Source organism: Diabrotica undecimpunctata, chromosome 3 (assembly GCF_040954645.1).
Source record: "Diabrotica undecimpunctata isolate CICGRU chromosome 3, icDiaUnde3, whole genome shotgun sequence".
Taxonomy (NCBI): Eukaryota; Metazoa; Arthropoda; class Insecta; order Coleoptera; family Chrysomelidae; genus Diabrotica; species Diabrotica undecimpunctata.
Genome location: NC_092805.1, coordinates 52,519,920 through 52,543,204, shown reverse-complemented (window position 1 = coordinate 52,543,204; position 23,285 = coordinate 52,519,920). Strand labels below are relative to the sequence as shown.

Here is a 23,285-nt window from a genome sequence, read left to right as displayed (position 1 = left end):
TCTGGAAGACCATGTTTTACCGTTTATGGTTATTCTTGGAGACGGCGCAACATTTATGCATGATAATGCAGGGCCCCACACTGCTAGGATAGTTACTGAGTATCTTGACGAGGTTCAAATCACACGATTTGTTTGGCCTGCTCGCAGTCCAGATATCAATCCCATAGAACATGTTTGGGATGAGATGAAGAGACGTTTACGGAGTCATGTGCCGGCCCCCAGAAATTCGAGAGAGCGCGACATATTGGTGCAAGAATGGAATAATCTTCTGCAGAATGTGATCCAAAATCTGATCCAAAGCATGCCTCGTCGTTTGCAAGCTGTTATCACTGCCAGAGGAGGAAATATTCGCTACTGAAGTTCTTAAAATTTCTTTTTTTCAACAAAAAGCACATCAAATTAAAATTGTCCCTTTTCAACATTTAGTATATCAAAGGAAAATTCTTCATTTCCATTATTTTTAATAAACTTTAAACGACAAAAACGTTGTTTTCTTTAAGCAATCCGTTAGTAAACTATGTTACAACCGAAAATAGTTAAAACAGAATAATAATTTCTAAATTAAATTCAAATTACGGGGTGACCCTAATTTAATGCTAGGTAGTGTATAATAAATTTTTGTGGAACTTCATTTTTTAATAAATGTGGTATTGTATATTTAATTTTTAATGTGTAAGATATTAATAACACCTTTATCAGCAAATTTACTACATACTCTTAATGCTGATTGTAAGTAAACAGTTAATAATAAAAAGTAATATTTTAAACCTCGCACTACAAACTACGCAAAGTGAAAAGTATAATAAAGTTATAAAATATTTCCACGATAACAATACTTTCAATAAAATAAAAATTAATACTTCTTGTATAAAAATGAAACAACTAGATTAATAAGTACGGTATTAAATTAAAACTAGTACAGTCTAGTAATACGTACTCTCGTTGATCTATTAGAAAAATAACATTTGCTTATATTTAAATTACATTTAAATAAATAATGATACAGTGCAAAAAATTATTTAGGGACATTTTCAAGAAACCGTTCAGTCTACACATTTTTGCCCTCTCCACTTGTATAACTTATCATTTAATTATACAGGTGAAGGTATGGTGAAGTATTGCCCCGCAGATTTTCAAACGCTTTTTGGCGGCATTTGTTAAGTAAATTGTGGCAGCAAAACAGTAGTAGATGCAAGTCGGTCTAAATATCAAAATAACAGTGAGTAACTAATATCAACGAAAATAGACGCTGATTGAAGGTAACTAAGTAATCCCTAACAAAAAAAGTGTCTCTCTATTTGTAAACCGGTAATAGATTCGCTGAGCAAGCAAGCAATTTAATTAAACCCAGCCTGTGAGAAATGTTCACCCCTAAGAATTACGTTCGGGTGTAACAATTCATTGGAGCGAGGTGTATTAACTCGAGTAAAAACAGGAGTCACTCCACCGCGCTCCAATGCTCCAGACCATCCCTTTCCCCCCTATAGCACTCTGATGCGCGATAGGGGCACAACTATCAGCCAAATGCTCTTCATGTGGAGATCCTGGGTAATAGAACCCCAACATGGTTTCCTAACCGAATTCAAAACTCAGGACAGCGCATTGTCGCTATATTCCTGTTATCTTAATGTGGCTTATTCGCGAACTAAAATTGCTTACTTAGGCCTCAAGTCTCCGCTCTGAACTAGGCTCAGTTCGGCGACTTGGTGCTCAAGGGGTTGGGCCCTACATGCCCGAGTTTTTAGTGGTTTTTGTTAATATTTTTTTTTGTGGCTTGCGCCGGTTTTTGTTAGTAGTTTTTTGATTTTTATTGGTGGCCGAAGCCGTTTTTTGTTGTTTTTTGGATTTTTTTTGTAGGATGCCTGAAACATAAAATCAGCAATAAAGCAAAATAAATGTTTTTACCAATCTTACTTCTACTTTTATATAAAAAACTAACTTATAGTTAAATAAAAAATAAAGAATAAAGAAAAAATAAACAATAGGTAAAAAAGCAATGATAATCAAAAGAAGTTGTTTTAAATTAAGGAGATACCTACTTAATAAATACATTAATTTACCAAACTAAAGTAGTAGGTAGATAATATATGTAATTGGTAATAAAGTAATCAGTATATTTTTTACATCTCCACTTTTTCTAGCGGTTATTAAAAAGCTTGTAATATCTCCACCGAATTTTGGTTTTTCAGGAAGAAATATTTGTAATTCCTTTTTGTGAAAAGATATTAGATGCTTCCTTAAACCTGACGTGTTTCTGGTGTTCATTTTCATTTCAACCTTCCTATTTAGGCACAATTTACACAAAGCAATTTGGGATGCATAAATTATTTCGAAAAACTCTTCAAATTTGCTTTTAGGGCTTTTAGATCTATAACTCCAACGCTCATTACTGCGACTAGAACTATTTGAATCTTTGTCCCTCATGTCAGATTGTAAACTTGTCACTTCGGGAACAACAAGGATTAGATGAAAAACAATTATTACATAATTAGACTCAAAGGAAAGCTCAATTGGGAATGAAGTTAAGTGATGTCGAAAAAGTAACTATTATACTAATATAATTTAAGTTCGTTACTATCCAATACCCTAAGTATCTAATAACAAGCCGAGAATTATATACAGTAGACTCCCTCTATAACGAGAACTGAAATGGCAGAAATAGATCTCGTTATATCTTCTTCTTCTTAAAGTGCCCTCTCCTCAATGAAGGTTGGCTACTACAATTTTAAAATCTTCTCTATCTTCAGCTGTTCTTATTAGCTGTTCAAAATTTAGCCCTGTCCATTGTCGGATGTTTCTGAGCCACGATAGTCTTTTCCTTCCTAGGCCTCTCTTTCCCTCGATTTTTCCTTTCACTATAAGTTGGGCATATGTCAGTTATATATCGTTATATCAGACAACAATAATACTGTGCATACATATTAATATGTAGTTTTCTAAAACATTAACTTCCTATAGTGAAACCATTCGGAGCAATATAAGATGCTAATAAATATTGTTTGAAAGGCGTTTATGAAAAAAAGTTGTTTATTTTATTGTCAATGAAATACATTAAAACAAAAGAGTTTTTTTCATTGTCAATGATATAGGTTAAAACAAAAAATCTGTACTTGCATTTTTCCCAACTACATAATGTATAAAGCCCATTTTCAAGGATAACATAAACTATTGCTGCTGCAATTGGAAGAATTCTCTCATTTTGACTGCTTTAAATTGTTCAGTATTCTTCTATCTATCATATTTTCTAAATATGTGAAACAGTTGTATTTATTGTAAAGAAGTTTATTGCGGGCGGCAGTTATATTTATTGCGGGGCCGTTTAAAAAGGTATTTATTTATAGCCACTTCCGGGCCAAAAACGTAGAAAAACACGTTTTCAATTTTATTTTCTCTCGTTATAACCAAATTTGCCTCGCTATAGAGGAGTATAGTTCAATAGAAATTTTACGGGTCATCTAATGTACCTCGTTATAAGCGAACCTCGTAATAACCGTGTTCGTTATAGAGGAAGTATACTGTATATCGTTACTTCGGTATTTTGTTTACATGGTAGGCGACATTCTCTGTTATTAATTTGTCTCGTTACTTTTGACTGTTTCAGCAAATTTTCTTTAACCGAATGATCTCATCGCACACTCAGCAGAAACAATTTATAGCCTTAGGCCGATATGATTTGTTTATTTAGATTACACCTGACTAAATTATAATGGGAAAAAAATTGAATTATTAAGTGGTTGTTCGTAACAATTATATTTTTTTAGCTAGGGTGACATATTTTAAAAAATATCGATACGATATTATTGTCGGCGTCGCAATGCAAGAAGATTATTTTTATGATTAGAGCGCGGCTATTCTCAAAATATGGACAATTAATTTCAGAGCAAAGAAGTCTGCTGGAAAATGTACAAAATATTTTATTTTTACATTGTAATTATGACCTCTGAGTACGTGTCAAATATGTTTTTTTAATGAATATTTTAATTCGGTATGTATGTTTATGGTATTGTTTGTAATTCGCATAAGTCCAGTTTTTCAAATTTTATTACATATTTTTTTGCATCTCATAGAGTCTTTAAGCAGTCTTGGTCTTGGTCTTGCTAAAATTAGGCGGTCTTGGTCTTGCAAAAACGCAAGAACAAGACCAAGACTGCAAGACCAAGACCGATTTTGGGCAACACTAATTTACGCCATTACATACCTAATAAACCCCATAAATAAGGAATAAAATTATTTGTCCTATGCGACTCATATGGATACTCTTACAGATTTTAAATTTACAATGGAGCTGGTAATAACGTCTGCCTACCAGGAAATTCTGATCTTGGTGTAGAGTCAAATATAGTTAGTTACTCGATTGTCTCAGACTATCCCTGACTTCAAAAACTACATTATTTACGTCGATAACTTTTACACTTCGTTCCCACTGCTAGTGTATCTTATCGAACGGGGTATTTATTCATTGGGAACTCGAATTAGTAACAGTAAATTACCAACTGGTAAAGATAAGCAACCGACTAACTAAGAAAGGGGATATAATGTGGAATATATAGGAATGGCATATTTATGATATTGAACTAAGTACTGCGCTTTGGAAAGATACAAAAAATGTACGTCTAGCTTTCACTTATGAAGAACAGCAGCCATTTAAACGAGCATTTGATCAATTTTAACAAAACAAATGTTCGTTATGACAGAAAAAAAAGCGGTACATTGACGTGGAATGTCCATACTCATAAAAAAATACAACAGTCATATAGATGGTGTTGATCTTATGGACGGTCTAATGGACAGGTAGCACATTCGAGTAAAGACTCGAAATCCCATGTTACGAATATTTTATCACCTGCTTTACATGGCAGTGACCAATGCCTATCTTCTTCATCGTAGAATGCATCCACAATCTTCTGAAAAGATTAAATTGCCACTGTTTCGCTAGCAAATAGTTATAGTTTATGTAAATACGTACCAATCCGTGCTTTAGGAAGACCCTCAAATCGGACAGCCCAACCCAATTTGTCTAGGACGGGACCAAACTCGCTTCGTGCATCAGATGACGTGAGATATGACGGTATAAATCATGATCCAAATATGTATGAGAAAACCGGAAAGAGAAGGTGCAAATACTATAAAAAGTCTGATACTTCAATCTCAATTTATTTATTAAACCAGAAAAAACTGCTTCTATGACTTCCACCATAGATAGTTCATTATTTTTTATATTTTTATTTTTTGTATTGTTTTACTTTCTTATTAATTAATTTTGTTACGTTTTTGTTTTTATTTCAACAACAAAAATAACTTCTTTAGTTATTCTATTGTAATAATGTAATAATGGCATAAACCATTATGACAGTCTAGAGACGGTCTAGAGACTTCTTTCTCTTCTGGAGGTCAAAATATAATAAATATTTTTTCAAAATGAACATGAAATTCATTCTAACACTCAAATTACCCTAATTAGAAATTATCAGATATTTTGAACCATTTAAAAAACGGTTACAGAGTTAATTTATTAATTTAGATAGATTCTAATAAAAATGGCTTAAGGCCTTTATTTTTAATATGGAGAATTTGAAATTGATTATTAAACGGTCGAATCCATAACTATTTTTTTTTACTTTTTGTTATATCCTTTTATTTTTACACTATTTTCATACCCGATAAAATGTAATATCAATATTTTCTTCCAGTTGTTCCATAATTTCTGAAAAAATCAGAAAAATGGAAAAAATTCTACTTACTTAATGAGTTTTAATTTTTTCCGCGCTGTAAATAATTTATGCACTCTCAAGGAGCTTTTCGGTATCAAATTGCAATAAAAAGTAAATTTTAAGTATAGTCGCGGTAACATATATATATATATATATATATATATATATATATATATATATATATATATATATATATATATATATATATATATATTGTGGAACGCTTTAAATGCGGCGACGTTTGATCCCTTCTCTGTTAAAACCAAACGGATGCATATGCGAAGCGTTTTAATTGGGAAGCAGTTCGTTAGTAGAGTATAGAGTGTTTGCTAAAATTTAATTATTTTGAATAGTGATGTAACAGTTCGTTAATACAGTGTAGAGTGTTGTTTGCTGTAATTAAATTACTTTGAATATTGATGTGATGTCCGTGGGACAATGTGATTGAAAATACTACGTATAACAACACTGATTTTGCAGAAAGTGTCAATGCCAAAGCCAGTATGAATGTAATTCCTGAAAAAAAGTACCCGTAAAGAAGATTAGAATGCATTTAAATGCTGAAACACATCAAGTATGTTTCAATGCATAAAAAAATCTACATAAGAAATTCAGCTTCAATAAAAAACTGTTGTTACAAGCAACTTCTGATTTAACAGAAATTCCACTATCAAACAGTATACAAAATAGTTCAAAATGAACTCTATCATCGCAAGAAACGATGTGACTACAAATTTTCAAGACCTATAAATGCTTTAATTATAAAACCATTGAAAACCCCAATATACGATACGATTGTTACAGAAGCTATAAAATACCTACAATAGAAATAATAAGAAAGAAATTGGAAACAACTGGTCGAACATGAACTGCTGTGAGAAAACTATTCAAAATTGGATAAAGAAAATTGGCTTTAAATTTAGAACAATAAATAAATGTCAAGCAGTTATGGAAAGCCAAAGAATAGTCAACAGACGTAATATATACATAGAACAAATTACTAATATAGGCAAGAAAGTAGGTAAATTTACTATTTAAACGAAGCTTGGTATGATACCCACGATACAGTTAAGAAAGGATGGAGAGATGGTTCAAAACATGTGCATATCAAAAATGCGTGTAAATAAAGGATCGCGGCTAATTATTGTACATTGCGGAGGAAGTGAGGGATGAATTCCAAATGTTTAAAGGCCGAAGGCTTCAGAAAATTATGTGGGAAGAAAAGAGAGGATTGTAACGTTGACCACCACAAGCTGATATTTTTGAAGATTGGTTAGAAAACTTACTTACTTACTGATTCCAAACTTGGAGCAAAATAGTGTAATAGTGATTAACAATGGTTTCTATCATTCCCGACAGCTCACCAAATACATCTTCAAAGAAGGCTGAATTGCAAAGCTTTTTAATGGAAAATTATTTGTATATCGAAGATTTTTATATTTATTAAATTTCTATAGACCAGCTATGATTTACGTCACTGAATTTTGAGCAGTTGAAAAGCAAAGAGAACAACCAATGAGAATGTCTAAATAGATGAGTTAAGTGACAAAAAAGTTTAAAATCAAGGAATAATATATTAGGAAAAGCCCTAATTGATCCCAAAATGAAACAGTATAGGTAAAAATGGTTAAAGCATGTTTAATGCGAAAATAATAATCCCCAATATGAAAAATCTCTAAATGTCAAGGCACTAAAAGCAGAAGAAAGCAACATATTTAATAAATGTAATTAAGAATCCGACCTTTCATATGTATAAAGGCAGAGAGAAAGATGATATAAAAACTGGTACTGATTTTAGAAGCTTGTTTTAAAATTTTTATCCAAATTGACATACATTTTACAGAGGAAATCGTGCAAGTTCTAATTGTTCGTAAATCAACAAATAGTAAATTAAAGAATTTATTTTACCATTTTGTAGTGTATTCCCAAAAGTATATTTGAAGAAAACTTAAATGTCACAAATAATTTTTAAACAATATTATCTAACATAGTTACTTAGTGCCATTATCATGACTAATGTCTTTGTTTGCCAGTATTTTATCAATTTCCTCAAACATACCTCTTTGTACTAGCAGCAGTGTTCACTGCTGAACTAAAAACTAATTAATACATAGATCACACATCGATAGAAAAAATAAAATATATCTAAATGTACCTATTTAAAATGTTTGCATTTAAAAAGTTAACAATACTTAACTGTATTGAATGACTTGTTCATCTTAAAAGCTACACACTGTTCTTTTTTGTATATTTTTTAGGTTCCAACTAAGCAATAAAATAGAATATATTGTAATTCTGTACATTGATTTGCAAATAACAAAGATAGCTAACCAAATTAAGTCAATTATATTCATATATTCTCCCACTATCCTACTCTAATACCATTTTCAAATACTTACCTCTTTATTGGTTCTTAAGGAACTGGCGGCAGCTTGATTAAGCTTTTCTCTGTATAATTGGGCTGCTCTAGAATTATATTTCTTCTGAGCATCATTAGTATGACAGTTATATTGACTAAAGAACTGCAACTGAAAAAGAGAATATGCTTTTAGAAAAAAATTGTATTATTTTTACAACTAATTACTTATAAATCATAAAAAGTATATGTTTTTATATAGCTTCTATTTAATGTCATCTGTGGATTCCAAAACTGCTTTATATATCATATTTATATTTACGGTTTATGATATAATAATAATTATTGTCTAAAAAATTTTTCACTTGCAGTTCCAATCTCTCGACAAGTCCGACTGCTAGGTAATTACTACTTGTACTTATAATACCACAGCTAATTAATATTATAATTTGCTTATTATGTCAGTCTTTCCGTAAGGAAAACCCCAGCGTCACCTATCCACAAAAACTACTACTAATTTTAATTGCACGTGCACTAAAAATTTTAATTGAACGTGCACTAAAGCTTAATATATACAGGACCTTAATAAGACCAGTTTTGATATATGGGGCTGAAACGTGGATCTTATCTCAAAATGATAAAAGACTTCTTGGTATTTTTGAGAGAAAAATTCTTAGAAAGATTTTTGGGGCCGTAAATGAAAATGGGCTATGGCGTCGAAGATACAACTTTGAACTGTATCAGTTATACACCGATCCAGATATTGTGAAATTCGTTAAAGTGCAGAGACTTAGATGGGCTGGACACATTGCTAGGATGTCAAATCACGAATACACGAAGAGATTAACATTTTCAAAACCAGAGGGCACAAGAAGCAGAGGACGACCACGAATGAGATGGATTGATGATGTGGAAGAAGACCTACAGATTCTAGGGGTTAGAAGATGGAGGGAAGTTGCCAGGAATCGACAGGAGTGGCGACTTCTTTGTGAGCAGGCCAAGATCCACAACGGATTGTCGAGCCACTTATGATGATGATGATGACTTATAATACCACAGCTAATTAATATTATAATTTGCTTATTATGTCAGTCTTTCCGTAAGGAAAACCCCAGCGTCACCTATCCACAAAAACTACTACTAATTTTAATAATACACATTATACACGTCATATGTCACTGATTTATTATTAAAAAATATTTATTAAATAAATATTTTTTATTTATTAAAGGAATAATGTTGTTTATAAAGACATCAAGGTTTTGGAAAATTTATAAAATAATATGTATTGTCTTTAAATCATTTAGAGTGTGTATCACTCTTAGATTACAAATACAACAACCCCGCTTCGTTGTACCTTTTCATACAGGTATCATAATAATAATGGATTAAACAAATTTATTTGCTAATTGAGACACTTTTCTTTATTTTCGCATTTATTTTTTTTAATAACTAGATTTTATTTATATAATACTTCAATGTCCTCAATTAGTGTAAGATACAAAATTATGTTTATTCTGTAATTTGTACTAATTTTGATCATTGTAGCACCCTGATGAAGCAAATAAAGATTTGCAAAAGCTTGGTAAACTAAAAAGAGTACTTCTTTGTCCTGTCTTCCACTACATATATATATATATATATATATATATATATATATATATATATATATATATATATATATATATATACAAAAGACACAACTATTTGGGTATGTAGGGCTCATCTCATCTAAAGGACTCATCTGGCACCAACAAATAATAGTGAAAGCTATCCAAATAATTGTTTGTTTTAAAAAAAGTTATCACACAAAAAACATATTTAAAAAACTTTTACAGATAAACATTTAAGTAAAATTATGTTATAAAAACATCACAGAAAATGTAACCACATTATAAAAATTGTAGGTTACACAATATACTTAATCAGAAACAAAACAATTGGTTGTGAATTCCTAATTATTAACTTAAAACAACAGAACATTGGATGTTAGTCTTAAAATGGTAACATATGTAAAGATAATAGTATACCTGATAGGGGCTGGATTTTCTGAAAAAGAAGAGGCAAAAGACTTATTTTATGAAGTGAGAGAGATATTATATATAATGAAACTTATATTATTGCCTTTATTAATAAATTTGTAGTTATCTAAAGTTAACGATAATGAGTATAAGTTGCTCAAATTATTAGTACACCACGAAATTCAATGAAGATGAAAGAATTTGTCATGAAGATTCTGGTATTAATTGTATTTTAGGCTAGCAAAAGGCTAATTTTGGAGATTTCAAGCAAACTGATTCCAAAAATACCATAATTTTTCTTTCAGATCTAATTTTTGAGACAGACAAACATTAAATAATTCATAAATATTTACTTAACCATATTATTGCAATAAACTTCTGAATAGAACTTGTTTATCATATTAATTCAAAATTGTATTACTCTTGTTTATTACCTCCACTCTACATACATAAGATGGTATTACTTTTATCTTAAATTTCTTTTAAATAAGTGACGAGAATTTGTCTTTAGGTTAATTTAGATAACCAGGGATACAATCTGGTGGGTACAGGGGTAGAATGCAAAAACATGGAGTTGCTTCCAGTTTACTCCACTTAGTCTCTTCTACTCAAATCCGACTCCCACCTTCACGAGGTGCCCCCTGTTAAACCGAGCAACCCAACTGGAGATCCGGTATCCAACCCAGGTGGAAAGTTGGGTCGGAAACTGACACTGTAAAAAACAAAAAACTTAATATATTTGATTAAGTTATTGTTTGTTTTGAAAGCTGGTGTTATTCCTTTCTCTTTTATGTGTTTAGCTATTTTTGTTCATATCTTACCTGTATATGTAATCAAGCAAAAGATACTGGGTTTTTTCTCTGGTAGTGAAAGGACTAATTTTAGGGCTTCCTCATGCAGTTTTTGGCTTAAAATTTTGTTTGTTGTTCATTCTACGCATTGTTTACTGCTTTTTGCTTAATGATATTCAATTCGACCTTGAAGTTATATTTTGACATGGGAATTTCTATTAATCTATGTAACATGCTATGGTAGGCTGCTAATTTATGTGTAGGGTGAGGGTGGGATAATGAATTATTTATAGTTGTGTCACTATAGGTAGATTTATAAAATATGGAGAACTCCTATTTGTTTACAAGTCTGATAATTTTTAGATCTAGAAAATGTATGGATTGATCCTGTTCTATTTCTATTGCAAATTCCATATGACTATAGAGTGAATTAATGTAAGATAAGAAATGGTCAAGTTTCCTGTTAGTTCCTATAAAGTGTGCCAGTATATTGTCCACATATCCCAATATAAAAGCTGTTTGTATACAAGATGTTTTGAAATATTTATTTCTAGATGATTGATAAAAATATCTGATAGGAATATGGATATTATTTTTTAAATTAATTCTCAAATTCCATATGTATATTAAGATCCACTACCTTTATTTATTACAGGATATAAAAATTATGGAATATGGATATTATCTTTTAAATTAATTCTCAAATTCCATATGTATATTAAAATCCACTACCTTTATTTATTACAGGATATAAAAATTATGGAAGAAAGGTACTAGGGCAGATGAAACACACATGATGGCTAATTTGTACTGGAGTATTAACAAAGACAGAGCAAAGACACACATGAAAATTGCCCAACAGAAAATTTTTAGATAACAGGCAACAACTACTTTCAAATTATAACATTCATATAGAGAAATGGGACTAACTAAATACAAATAGGTGGTCACATTTTTTTGAAAATGAGCTGGTAAAGAAGATATGATGGTATTTTTGGATTGAGTGTCCCAAAATTTTTTAAGAACAGATAAAAAAACTGTCCAGCACCAAAACATGTGTTGACCAGTGTTAGTAATTTGGATTGGCAAATATTAACTATTTGTAAATATGTTAAGGTACATACCGCATTACTATTGCCTCCCAATTGCATTTGCCTAAGTTGCATTAAAGTCCAATTGGTGTCTAACTGAGTAGATCTTACAAAAGTCAAGTGTACTCCCAAACTTCTGTGAACTGCTGAGCAGTCTATACAAATGAAAACACCATATGTAACACTTGCCCATGTTGGATTTTTGGCTTCACAATCAAAACAAATCTAAAACATTTGTATTATTATCCAGGACACGTCATTTCAAATATGTAGAACATAAGCAAAAATATTGAGAAGCCTTACAGGTTCATACCTTGTTAGCAGGAATTGACCGCAACCTATTAAATACTGCTTGAATGTCTTCTTTGGTAGGCTGGGTGTCCATTTTCTTAAATGTTTATATATGTTAAAGTTAAATTAATAATTATGAATAACGAACACAACCAATATAGTGTTGGAATTAGAAATTTGACTTTTATATGACGTTGAGAATGTCAGTGACAATTTTTATGACATGACACCTGATTTACGTCTTAATAAAGCGCGATGTTCGAATACATTACACTTAATGAATAGCACAAACCATACATACTCTAAGAGTATGTATGATCTGTGATGGATAGGGAACTAAATTATTTATATTTTATTACGGGTTTTGTTTGTTTTATATTGTAATTAATGTTGGCTGTAATTATATGTATTTGATGTTTCGACTTTTCGAAATAATTTTCAAAAAAGAATACAATTAAATTAATTTAGAGTCATATTAAACAATTCTACAAAATCTTTCTCCTGTATTTTTTAAGAAAGTGGAACAGTAGGCGGTACTGCGGTACTGTAGACTAGTGCCGAGTTGCCGAGGCCGAGCTTCATACCAAAGAATATAGACCCATATGCGTCTATATTCTTTGTTCATCCTATGTTTTCTGTATTTTTAAAATTTAAATAATATGTTTAAAATTAAAATAAAGTAATTTTATTATGAGTTTTTATATTTTAAACAAATTCAATAATTTATTATGTTTGCTCCTATATTAACGTCACCTGTTATATTTTAAACATATTTTTAAGCTTATTTTATTTTGAAAAAATGTTTAGTTTAAATTTATTTATTAGTGCATTATAGTACAACATTTCATGAGTATTATCTGAAATTTTGGTACAAAAATATTAAAAATTAAGAAAATGACAGTTAATTTTCTAAGACGATAAAAAAAACGGGTGTGGCAGTCCAGTGGGACTGCCGGTGGAAGTTACACTTCTATACACGCATTCGCCGTTACAAATTTATTTGGGAGTCAATCTGCACAATCATTACATATGTAATGCTATAGGTAAGACATAGCAGAAAGAGAAACATAATTAATAACAAATTACTAACAATTAATAAACAACTTTTGACCTGTAATAGGAGTATAGAAAATGAAGGATTGAATCAATATTTTGATGAAAATGTATATTTTTATTTTCATATATGTATGAAAGGAGTTGAATGCAAAAATTTTTTTACACATACTCTGCAGTAAAATTCATTGTTTATTTTGTTATTAATATAATAATACAATACAAATTAAAATGCAATATTCATAAGTATTTAAAACTAACAATAATATACATAAAAAAATACACTACAGTACAGTGCAACATATAATTTAATTCAATATAATAATACAATACAAATTAAAATGCAATATTCATAAGTATTTAAAAATGACAATAATATACATAACTTTTCTACTTACGCATATATGTTTAATTTACCATGTAATAATATTAATAAAAAAGTCCTCCCCGACTGGGAATCGAACCCCGGTCTCCCGCGTGACAGGCGGGGATACTGACTACTATACTACCGAGGACATGACACAAACGTATTTCAAAATTGACAGTTCTGGATCATACAGTGATTTATTGAGATTATTATTTTGAAATACAAAAGACTAATATAATTATGAACATTTAATAAATAATACAAAACATATCACATAAATAATAATATTAATAAATATTTTATTATATATATATAATATTATATGTATATATATATATATATATATATATATATATATATATAATATTAAATTATATATACAAAATGAACATTTTTATATTCGAGAGAGGAAGAGAGAGAAAATATATCTTCTGTCTCTCTCTTACTCATTATCTTACATATGTAATGATTTCACAGATTCACTCCCATACAAATTTCCAACGTGGAGCGCGCGTATAGAAGTATAACTTCAAAAAGTTACTTTGCGGTGTTCATCGTAACTTATAACTGGATCATCTGTTGACAAAAAACCAAAAATATTTCGTTATTTCGTTTTTCTCAAATTTTAGGAGCAAAAAACTAAAAAAGGCTCACTCACCCACTCACCTCACTCACTCACCTCATTCACTCACTCACCTCAATCACCCACCGTAATTACTCACCTCACTCCCTCATGTCACTCATTCACTCACCTTACCCCACTCACTCATCTCACTCTCACTCATCTCATTCATCTCACTCACTCATAAATGCCTATAACTTCATCAAAAGTTTGCTCTGATCACTTTGAAATTTTTACTGGCTACTCTTGAAAAGTTATACGTTGGGTTGTGTCATCGAGTTAGTGTATTCTCTGGTTACCTGTGGTTATACTATCGAATAAAAACATAAAAAAAAACAAAACCCCCTTTAACAAAACATATTGTTTACTTATGACAAAACTGTTAAATTCAGACCAAATAATAATAATAAAATATAAATAAATATCATTTGGTAGTAAATTTAATTACTATATAAACTAAATATGTTTAAAAATAATAATTGTATTTACATAAAATTATTTTAAAACGAGAATTATTATAACAATTTAAACAGATGATCCAATGCTTTTATTAGTCGGATGACATTTATGACTTTATTAAATTTTGACAATGGATACGAATCGAATCTTTTAGTGACAGATATTTTTTAAATTTTTTACTTGTCATTTAATGATTATATTTTGTCAGTTATTTTTCATACAGTTTTTAATTTAAACCTGCTTAGAGTGAATATATGATGACTAGAAACGATTTATCGAGAATAGTGAATCGATGTCAAGTACTGCTATTCTATGACCCAACCGTGACGACGCCATCTTGTGGCGCTAGTTCCGTGACGCTCTCCTCAGCATTTTACTGTATAGAGAAAAAGTAATACAAAGCCAGTATAGAAGCTTCGCTTCACATATATTAAATAATCATTCTTACACATTTAAAATATTAAATTGGTACAAACAATTGAGGCAATCCTACAAGTTGCCATGTGTGTCATACATAATTATACGTCAAACTATATAAATATACATATATATAAGATCATATTTGATTAGTTAATAATAGAAAGTGGTTTTAATTCTCAATATACAGAGTGTAAAATTTTTTGCAACTGTGATATTTCTTTATTTTTGATGTTATTCTTTTTGCTCTAGTTAGTACGGAGTTCCAGTTGGAACGAAGTATTTTTGTCTACTCGTACATATTCTATTGGTGGGCGATTTTGCCCTTCCCCTATGTTAAAAAAATCAAGACCAACTGTCATCTGTCGTTGTAGTCATACAGTATTCCGGTTATTGCTTTTTGATCATAATTCAATTTTGGAAAGTTTAAAACTCTGAATAACACTGTTATTAAATATCAGGTATGAATTATCCAGTTAAGGAAGACATTATACATAAATTAAAAGAGATTAATTTAGTTGTTAACGAGATTATAACTTCATTTTTAAGCTACGTGGTCATAACTAATTTTGCTAGTTCATGAGTATAAATTTATACATCTTCTAAATCATAGCTAAATAAATTGCTTCCAAATATTAAAGAATTATAAGTTAGTACCCTTCTAAAAATAAGTACATAAGTTTTATTTGGTAACCTATAAATTTTTATATAGCCAATTACAATCTCCTAATTCAATTAGTAATTTAGGAAGCACTATTTCCTGAGTCACTCACCTTGTAAATACTCTATATTAAGTAACCAACCCTTTATTCACTTAAACACTTATAATTTATTACAGAGTTGTATGCCTTGTGGATATAGCAATGAATTGTAGGATAAGAACTCTCATCTTGGTGGTTTTATTAATAGGTGGAGCAATAGGTGATAATGCTGAGGTAAGTACTTTTCTATTTATATATAAAAACATTTTAGAAATATTCCAGCAAAATACACTCTTTTGAATTACCATGTTTTTTTATAAATCCTATGAAATTATGGGTTTAATTATGACAATAGATGATTTTCATCCCTACGAGATTAAAAGAGAATAGTAAGAGTAGACTTTTTTTGAAAAATTAACAATATGGTCAAAAATTCCATAAATTAGAAGTTCCAGTGCAGCATTATTGTATGACATTCATATTAAGATATATAATCTCAAAGTCTGCTTATTACATGTTCGATTACTTTATGGAAACAACCAATTTATAAATTTCCAATTTAGAAGCCACCTCACAAAAAATTGAATGGCAAAACACTACATCTTCTATGGTGAAATCTAATTGTTCTAATTGATCTAAATCTATTGTTTTAGCCACTAAAAAACATCAGATCTCAAGATAATATATTTTTATTAGATATTGATTTTAATTTCCATAAATTATTAATTTTATTTAGGTACTTTGTCATAAATTCCTTAAACAGAGATACTTTTGAGAATACCAACACGTTGCCTGCCGTCTAGGTCTATGTGACTGAGAAAAAAATTGCTCTGCACACCAGCGAGGTCTACTTGACAGAGAATTTTAATGTAACTGTGATGCCGTCTCTGTGACTATGGCGTGAACGGAAAGTATTACAAAATTTTCTACGGCAGGCAACATGTTAATTGGTTTTTGTTATGACACCTTTTTTATTTCAAATTTCAATCTAATTTTATCAAATCCTTTATACTCAAACTGAACTTGAATATCCTGTACCTACTAACTGACTTGGCTGGCATAAAATTAATAACCAAAGATATGCAGATGACACTCTGATATTAGCTGCATGTCAGAAAGAACCAGAACAGATAATGCAGAAGCTAAACATTGTAATTCAATATGGACTAATAATCAATGCAAACAAAACAAAAGTTATGATAATTGATCAATCTAGAAATAATCAGGCAGAAAAGCATAGCCAGATATGAAGTAGTGGGAATGTTTAACTACCTAGGATCGATAATAACAAATAATGGCGGATTTGAAGAAGAACTAAGATGACTTCTAACAATGGCTATGTCAGCAACAACGAAACTGGAAAAGCACAGACATAACTAAAGACAAGAAACTTTGCCTGACTGGTATTCCCTAGTGCAACATATGCCTTTGAAATGTGGACTGTCAAAAAAGCTGATGCAAACAGAATCAACCTCTTTTTGGATATTCAAGAGATTACAAATTTCATGGACAGCACGTTGTATAAACGGGGCTGTGCTTTAAGAACTGAGTACTGAACTCATTGCACTTATTGCAAAAATAAATAGAAATGTTCTGAGGTTCTTTTGCCATATTACTAGAAGGAAAAAGCATGGAAAGACTCAATGTCAAAGGCAGATGATCAAGAGATAGATCTCCTTTACAGTGGTCTTATCAAATTAAAAAATTCATATTACCCTACCTTCCAGAAGCATCTCACAAAAGTCAAAATAGAGTTGAATGGTCAATCACTATCAATAAAATATTATGATGATGATAACATAACAGATTGATGAGAGATCATTGTTCTGATACTACTCATCATGTATTTTCAAAGAACAAAATCTTTATGAAGTGTGAAACCCTTGAAACTTTGGAGTAACAATATGAAAAATTGTGATAAATACTATGTTTTGATATATTTTTATTTTATTTTGGGGAGCTATACAGAAATTCATTCCTGTAAATTTATCTTTGGCTAATTGTCTTAAAATCAAAGAGAAGAGATTGAGAACAAAAATATAATAATTTGATCAGTATTTTATTTTAGAGCCAATAAGTGTCAATATTCCAAGTAAAAATAGTAAATTGTATTAACATGCCACAAGAAAATATCTTCAGAACAATAGTATATGATTTTTTTCAAAACATTTTCAATAATCCACAAGGAAACTAAGTTCCTGTAGTTGGCTGTATACCATATATTAAAAAAAATTTTCAATAAAATCCTTTATAAAAAGGTATATAAAAAACCCATTTGGGCTATGTTAAATTGACAAAACGTTTTCGGAATAAGTATTCCATCATCAGTGTCAGGTTAATACATGGAAATAGCCACTAAATATGGGGGTAAAAACCCTTTAAAAATTGCTAAATGAAATTTAGTTTACATTATGTCTAGTTTATAATAAGATGGTAAAGTTACCGTTGGATTGGTAACATGGCGACATATGACTCTACATTAAGTTGCAAGTCCTGAGACGGTATGTCTACGAGGACTTTATTAAAGCAACTATAAAAACTAGACATAATGTAAACTAAATTTCATTTAGCAATTTTTAAAGGGTTTTTACCCCCATATTTAGTGGCTATTTCCATGTATTAACCTGACACTGATGATGGAATACTTATTCCGAAAACGTTTTGTCAATTTAACATAGCCCAAATGGGTTTTTTATATACCTTTTTATAAAGGATTTTATTGAAAAATTTTCAATAACTTCCTACAGTTTACTGTAGTCTGCTGGCCTAAAATTTACATATCTTTTTAACTACTGAAATCCATTTATTTACAGTAGTATTTAAAAGAACAAAAGTATTAAATCTGGGTAACAGTACAGTTACAATAATAATTGCCCAGGGACTGGTGATATTTTGTCACACTCACTGGGAGTTGTTCTAAAGGAACTGACAATTTTAATTTCTGTTTTTTACTAAAATGATCACACACAAAACATGTCGTGTTCTTAACATGTCGTTGACATAAGCTTGTTCTAGGCGTCATAAGTCATTAGAATGTCATCCAATATTGTGATCTTCATATGCTTGGTACTGGTATCTTCATTTGCGTCAAGACTGATGACAATTTTTAGGAGGTTTTTACGAAAGTTTGATTATAAAACTTGAATTATTCTTTGGTCCATAGGTTGTAATACATAATATGTTGTATTAGAAGGCAGAGAAATGAAAGTTATGCTTCTGAAGTCGCTAATTGAGGGATGAGCTGGACAATTGTCAACCAGTAGCGGGATGTTTTTCTTCTTTTTAGTCAGTTCACAGATCATACATTTTTAAAACATCTTGAGTTCTTTGACTTGCTGATAATTAACAACTTTTTATTGTGCCACTTATGTTAGTTACAACCATCACAGCTATTCTATCTTTCGAAAGTTTTTCTCCCGAGCATTTTTCACCTCAAGTTTTATCTGGCGTTAGTTTATAGAATAATCCAGTTTCGTCTGCATTAAATATTTAGCTGTTTTTAAATTTTACGCGTAACTTGGCTACACTTTGGTTTGCCGTTCAGTCATATCCCTCTGTTGAATCTCTTAAATATTCTCCAGTAATTTTTCCTGCGAAAATATTGTGTCTACTCTTGAAACGATTAATCCAACTTGTCAATCAAAATTAAAATGTTTATCTCTTTAGCAAAAAATGTTTGCATTTAGGGTATTCCCTGATTACGTTGCAGCTGAAACCATTCCATTAAGTGCACAGTAAACTTGTTCTTGAGACGACACCCATACATGTTTAGGTGTTAAAATATTCGCATTGAATAAACATTCTATTTTGTGTTTATTTTTCTTAATTGTGGATATTGTCAAAAAGGTGTATGATTTCCCCCGTTTTTCTTCAATGGAAAACCATTTTCGTTTTGTAGAAGCCATTTTGTATGCACACTCTCTAATCACCCGCAAATATCTGAGTCACATCCCAATCAGCGATGTGCTTGAAAGGGTGGTCCGTGGAGCAGTTGGCGTCTCACCTACGATTTATTTGTAAACATGTCAAGGCTTGTCGTTGTAACCGAACAATATTATGAAATTCCGTCGTTATAAGCGGAGTAATAAACGGATGCACTTTTATATTGACTTATATTAAAATCAGAAATATTAGTCTTACTTACGTCCTTAAAACAGTTGGTTGTTAAATGCGAAGTCGTACAAGGTAGCACAAGTCGTACTATACTTTAAAAAAATATTTTTATAGGAAATCTTTTTACTCAGGGTTTACAGAATAGTTATCTGTTAATTTAATGAACCAGTAGTACTAAAACTGCCATGAGCAGAGTATGTTGTTATAAATACTTTGAAGACTCCCATGTTAATAGAGCCTGAATGAAGTGAGTAGTTTTAGTATATTGGAGAAACACTAGGCTGAATTATTGTGCTTTCAAAAAATATTGCAAGGCCATAGGTCAACTGTTTCTCAATCAAATGAGTATATTGTGTAAAAAGTTGTACTATATATTGAAAATATAGACTGTCATTGTAACTTCTCTAATTCGCAACTATAAGCTACATGCTGCTTAGAGTTAGCTAAATTGAAATTATATTTATATTTATTGCCAATAAAAAAATTATGTTGTTATTTTCAATTAGAGTAAAAACAATAAGATGTTTATTATTAAACTTTACAATTGTACTAAAATATTTCCCTTCGTATAGTAGGACTTCCTTCATTATTTAATCTCATTAAATCTGATTTTAATTGGATGAATATTACATTACTTTGTAGAATTTGTTATTGAAGACAATCAAAATAATTTTAGGATTTTTTGAATCAAATGTTTACAAAAGTGTGAAGTGTACCACTTATTTTATGTTTTAACTAGTGAGTTGTCACTTATAGTTAGAGTGCCCGTCGGCAAAAAAGTTTATGATAGATACTCTCTACAAACTTCGAGTATTGTTTCATTAGGCCGAGTTTAACACAGTTTCCCTCTGCTACTTTTTTTGGTTCTGGAGCGTTTTTTTTTTATTTTATTTTTGACGTTTCGATTTCCACTTCAAAAATCGTTCTCAAAATACAAAAATTAATAAACTAAACAAATTTTCTTTTATGTTAGGTACTTGGTGAAAAATTCTTTTAATAATTTAATTTTATCTGACTCATTCATATTGACAATTCAGATATTTAATATACATTTTAAAGTAGAAGACTTAAATATTGCCTAGTTGCATTCCTGGGACGACTTTATTGTAAGATAGTTCATTCGATTACATGAAATCAACTTTAACTTGAGAATACCCGTCAAGAAAATCATAGCATGTGATTCGTCTTTAAAAAGACAACCACATGCTTTACTCTCAATAAACACCAAACTCTGATTTTATATTTATGTTATTTAAAAACATAAATGATGTATCTTCGATATGTTATTTACTTACTAATAATGGTATTTTCTTTTTATTGATTTCCTCTTTTAACATGGGTAACCAGATTCTACTGTATTCTGCCGAGGAATTTGCGACGCAATTGGTCTTATTTAGCATTCGATTTATCTCTTTTTCCCATCTGTTTCTTTTAGGACTATACTTGAATCCTTCCATTGAACCCTTTGTTAATTTTCCCATGCGTGTTTACATATTTGAGATCTATCAAATTCTCTATTTAACATTTTCTAACATAATTTTCATTTTCATAAATTTTCATAAATTCTAACATTTAAGGGTCTTGATGTTTGACCCAAATAAAAATTATTGCATTTACAAGGTATTTTATGAATACGATTCTTTATTGCTTCTTGTTCATTGTTAGGTTTGATTTTAGATAAAATAGATCTCAATGTGTTTGTTGTTTTGAATTTTGTTGAAATGTTGAATTGATTTCCCTTAGTTTTAAGTTTTTTTGATAATCCTTTTATGTATGGTATTGTTATTTTTCTCGTATTATTCCTTGTGGATGCCCACTAATAATATAGTGTTATATTTTTATTAATCTAATTTATTGTTTTTATTTATTATCAAAGGTTCTACACTTATAACACTTAAAAGTTTATTTAAAGTCTTTATTTGTACAATATAACTAATTTATTTCACAGTAATAATTATATAATTTATCTACATTTATTATTATACGTGCGTTACATTTTAAAAACTCGACGCGATGTTCCGCGTACAATTATATTTCGATTCATGTTCAAAAAAAAAACTAACTCGATATTCAAAAAGTAACTGTCCCTCTAAATAAAATGTCCTACATATAATATATATAATATGCCGTTATCTAGATGGATCGATAACCTTCTCCATTAGAACGGAATTCCATCGAATAGACGAGGTCACTCAAGGACTGGTCTTTCGGCGAATTTACTAGAATTCGGTAGACGGCTATGGAACTGGTTTTAGCGTAGGGGTCCCTTGGATATTGCCTACTAAAAAAATACTTATTAGAAAAACATGTTTACAGTTTTGTGCGCCATAATATTTATCGTAACAATAGATTCAATCAGCAACACAAAGCAAAATGTACTTACTCTAACAGAACTAATTATGTTTTTGTTGGCAAATAAATATTGGACATATTTTTTAAGTTCGTGTAATGTGTGTTGTGGGTTATTCGTTAGTCTCTATTTCATTTTATGCAGGTTATTCGTTAGTATCTATTTCATTCCTCCAAATTAGTTATTTGTGGTTCTGGCTATATGACAGGTCGGTTCGTCCTGCTGAAAAATATAATTCACGCCAGCATATAATTTCACAGTATATGGTAGTAGGATATTTTGAGGTATTTGTTGAAATTTCGCAGCATTTACGGTACTCTTAATAAAGTAAAAACATTCTAACCCCAAAACTTCCATACAACCATAAATCATTACTCATTTAGGAAATTTTATGTTCCGTTTCAAACGGTCTTTGTGAAAAGCCTCATGCTTAGTGCGAATGACTCGTTTGCGGTAATCATCAACACATATGTCGAATTATTAATTCTTCACTAAAAATTTCTCGATTATTCGCCCAATTATTACATATGGCAGTGAAACATGGACTCTCAACCAGCGGAAAATAAATAAGCTTCTAGTATTTGAGAGAAAGGTTCTCAGAATAATATTTGGCCCTCAAAGAGATGAATTCACAGGGGATTGGAGAAGACGCCGCAATGCTGAATTGGTGATTCTGTATGGAACTGAAAACATAGTTAGACATATCGAGGCAAACCGAATAAGATGAGCAGGTCACGTGGTACGATCAGAGGATGACAGAGTGTTAAAGACAGTGTTTTTTGAAAGACCAGATGGTAGAAGATCAGTAGGCCGACCGAGAAAAAGATGGAAGGATGATGTTGAAGCCGATTTATCTAGAATTGGGGTAGAACAATGGAAAATAGAAGCGCAAGATCGTAGAGGATGGAGGGCGATAGTGGATGCGGCGAAGACTCACCCCGA

At 30.6% G+C, this 23,285-nt stretch overlaps 2 protein-coding genes across 3 annotated transcripts in view; one reads left to right on the top strand and one right to left on the bottom strand.

The window, feature by feature from the left end:
• ArfGAP3 (ADP-ribosylation factor GTPase activating protein 3) overlaps positions 1–12,478 on the bottom strand; it is a 54,522-nt gene extending 42,044 nt beyond the window's left edge. The window contains exons 1-3 of one of the 2 annotated variants that reach the window (XM_072525905.1): positions 12,284–12,478; positions 12,004–12,195; positions 8,111–8,239 (exon numbers count right to left, since the gene is read on the bottom strand). In XM_072525905.1, coding sequence (XP_072382006.1) covers positions 8,111–8,239; positions 12,004–12,195; positions 12,284–12,355 — 393 coding nt within the window. In that variant the 5' untranslated portion in view covers positions 12,356–12,478. The remainder of the gene's footprint in view (positions 1–8,110; positions 8,240–12,003; positions 12,196–12,283) is intronic. The other variant, XM_072525904.1, reaches the window with a different exon arrangement.
• Positions 12,479–15,485: 3,007 nt separating this feature from the next.
• LOC140436800 (calnexin-like) overlaps positions 15,486–23,285 on the top strand; it is a 38,594-nt gene continuing 30,794 nt past the window's right edge. The window contains exons 1-2 of the mRNA XM_072525903.1: positions 15,486–15,640; positions 16,018–16,114. Coding sequence (XP_072382004.1) covers positions 16,043–16,114 — 72 coding nt within the window. The 5' untranslated portion in view covers positions 15,486–15,640; positions 16,018–16,042. The remainder of the gene's footprint in view (positions 15,641–16,017; positions 16,115–23,285) is intronic.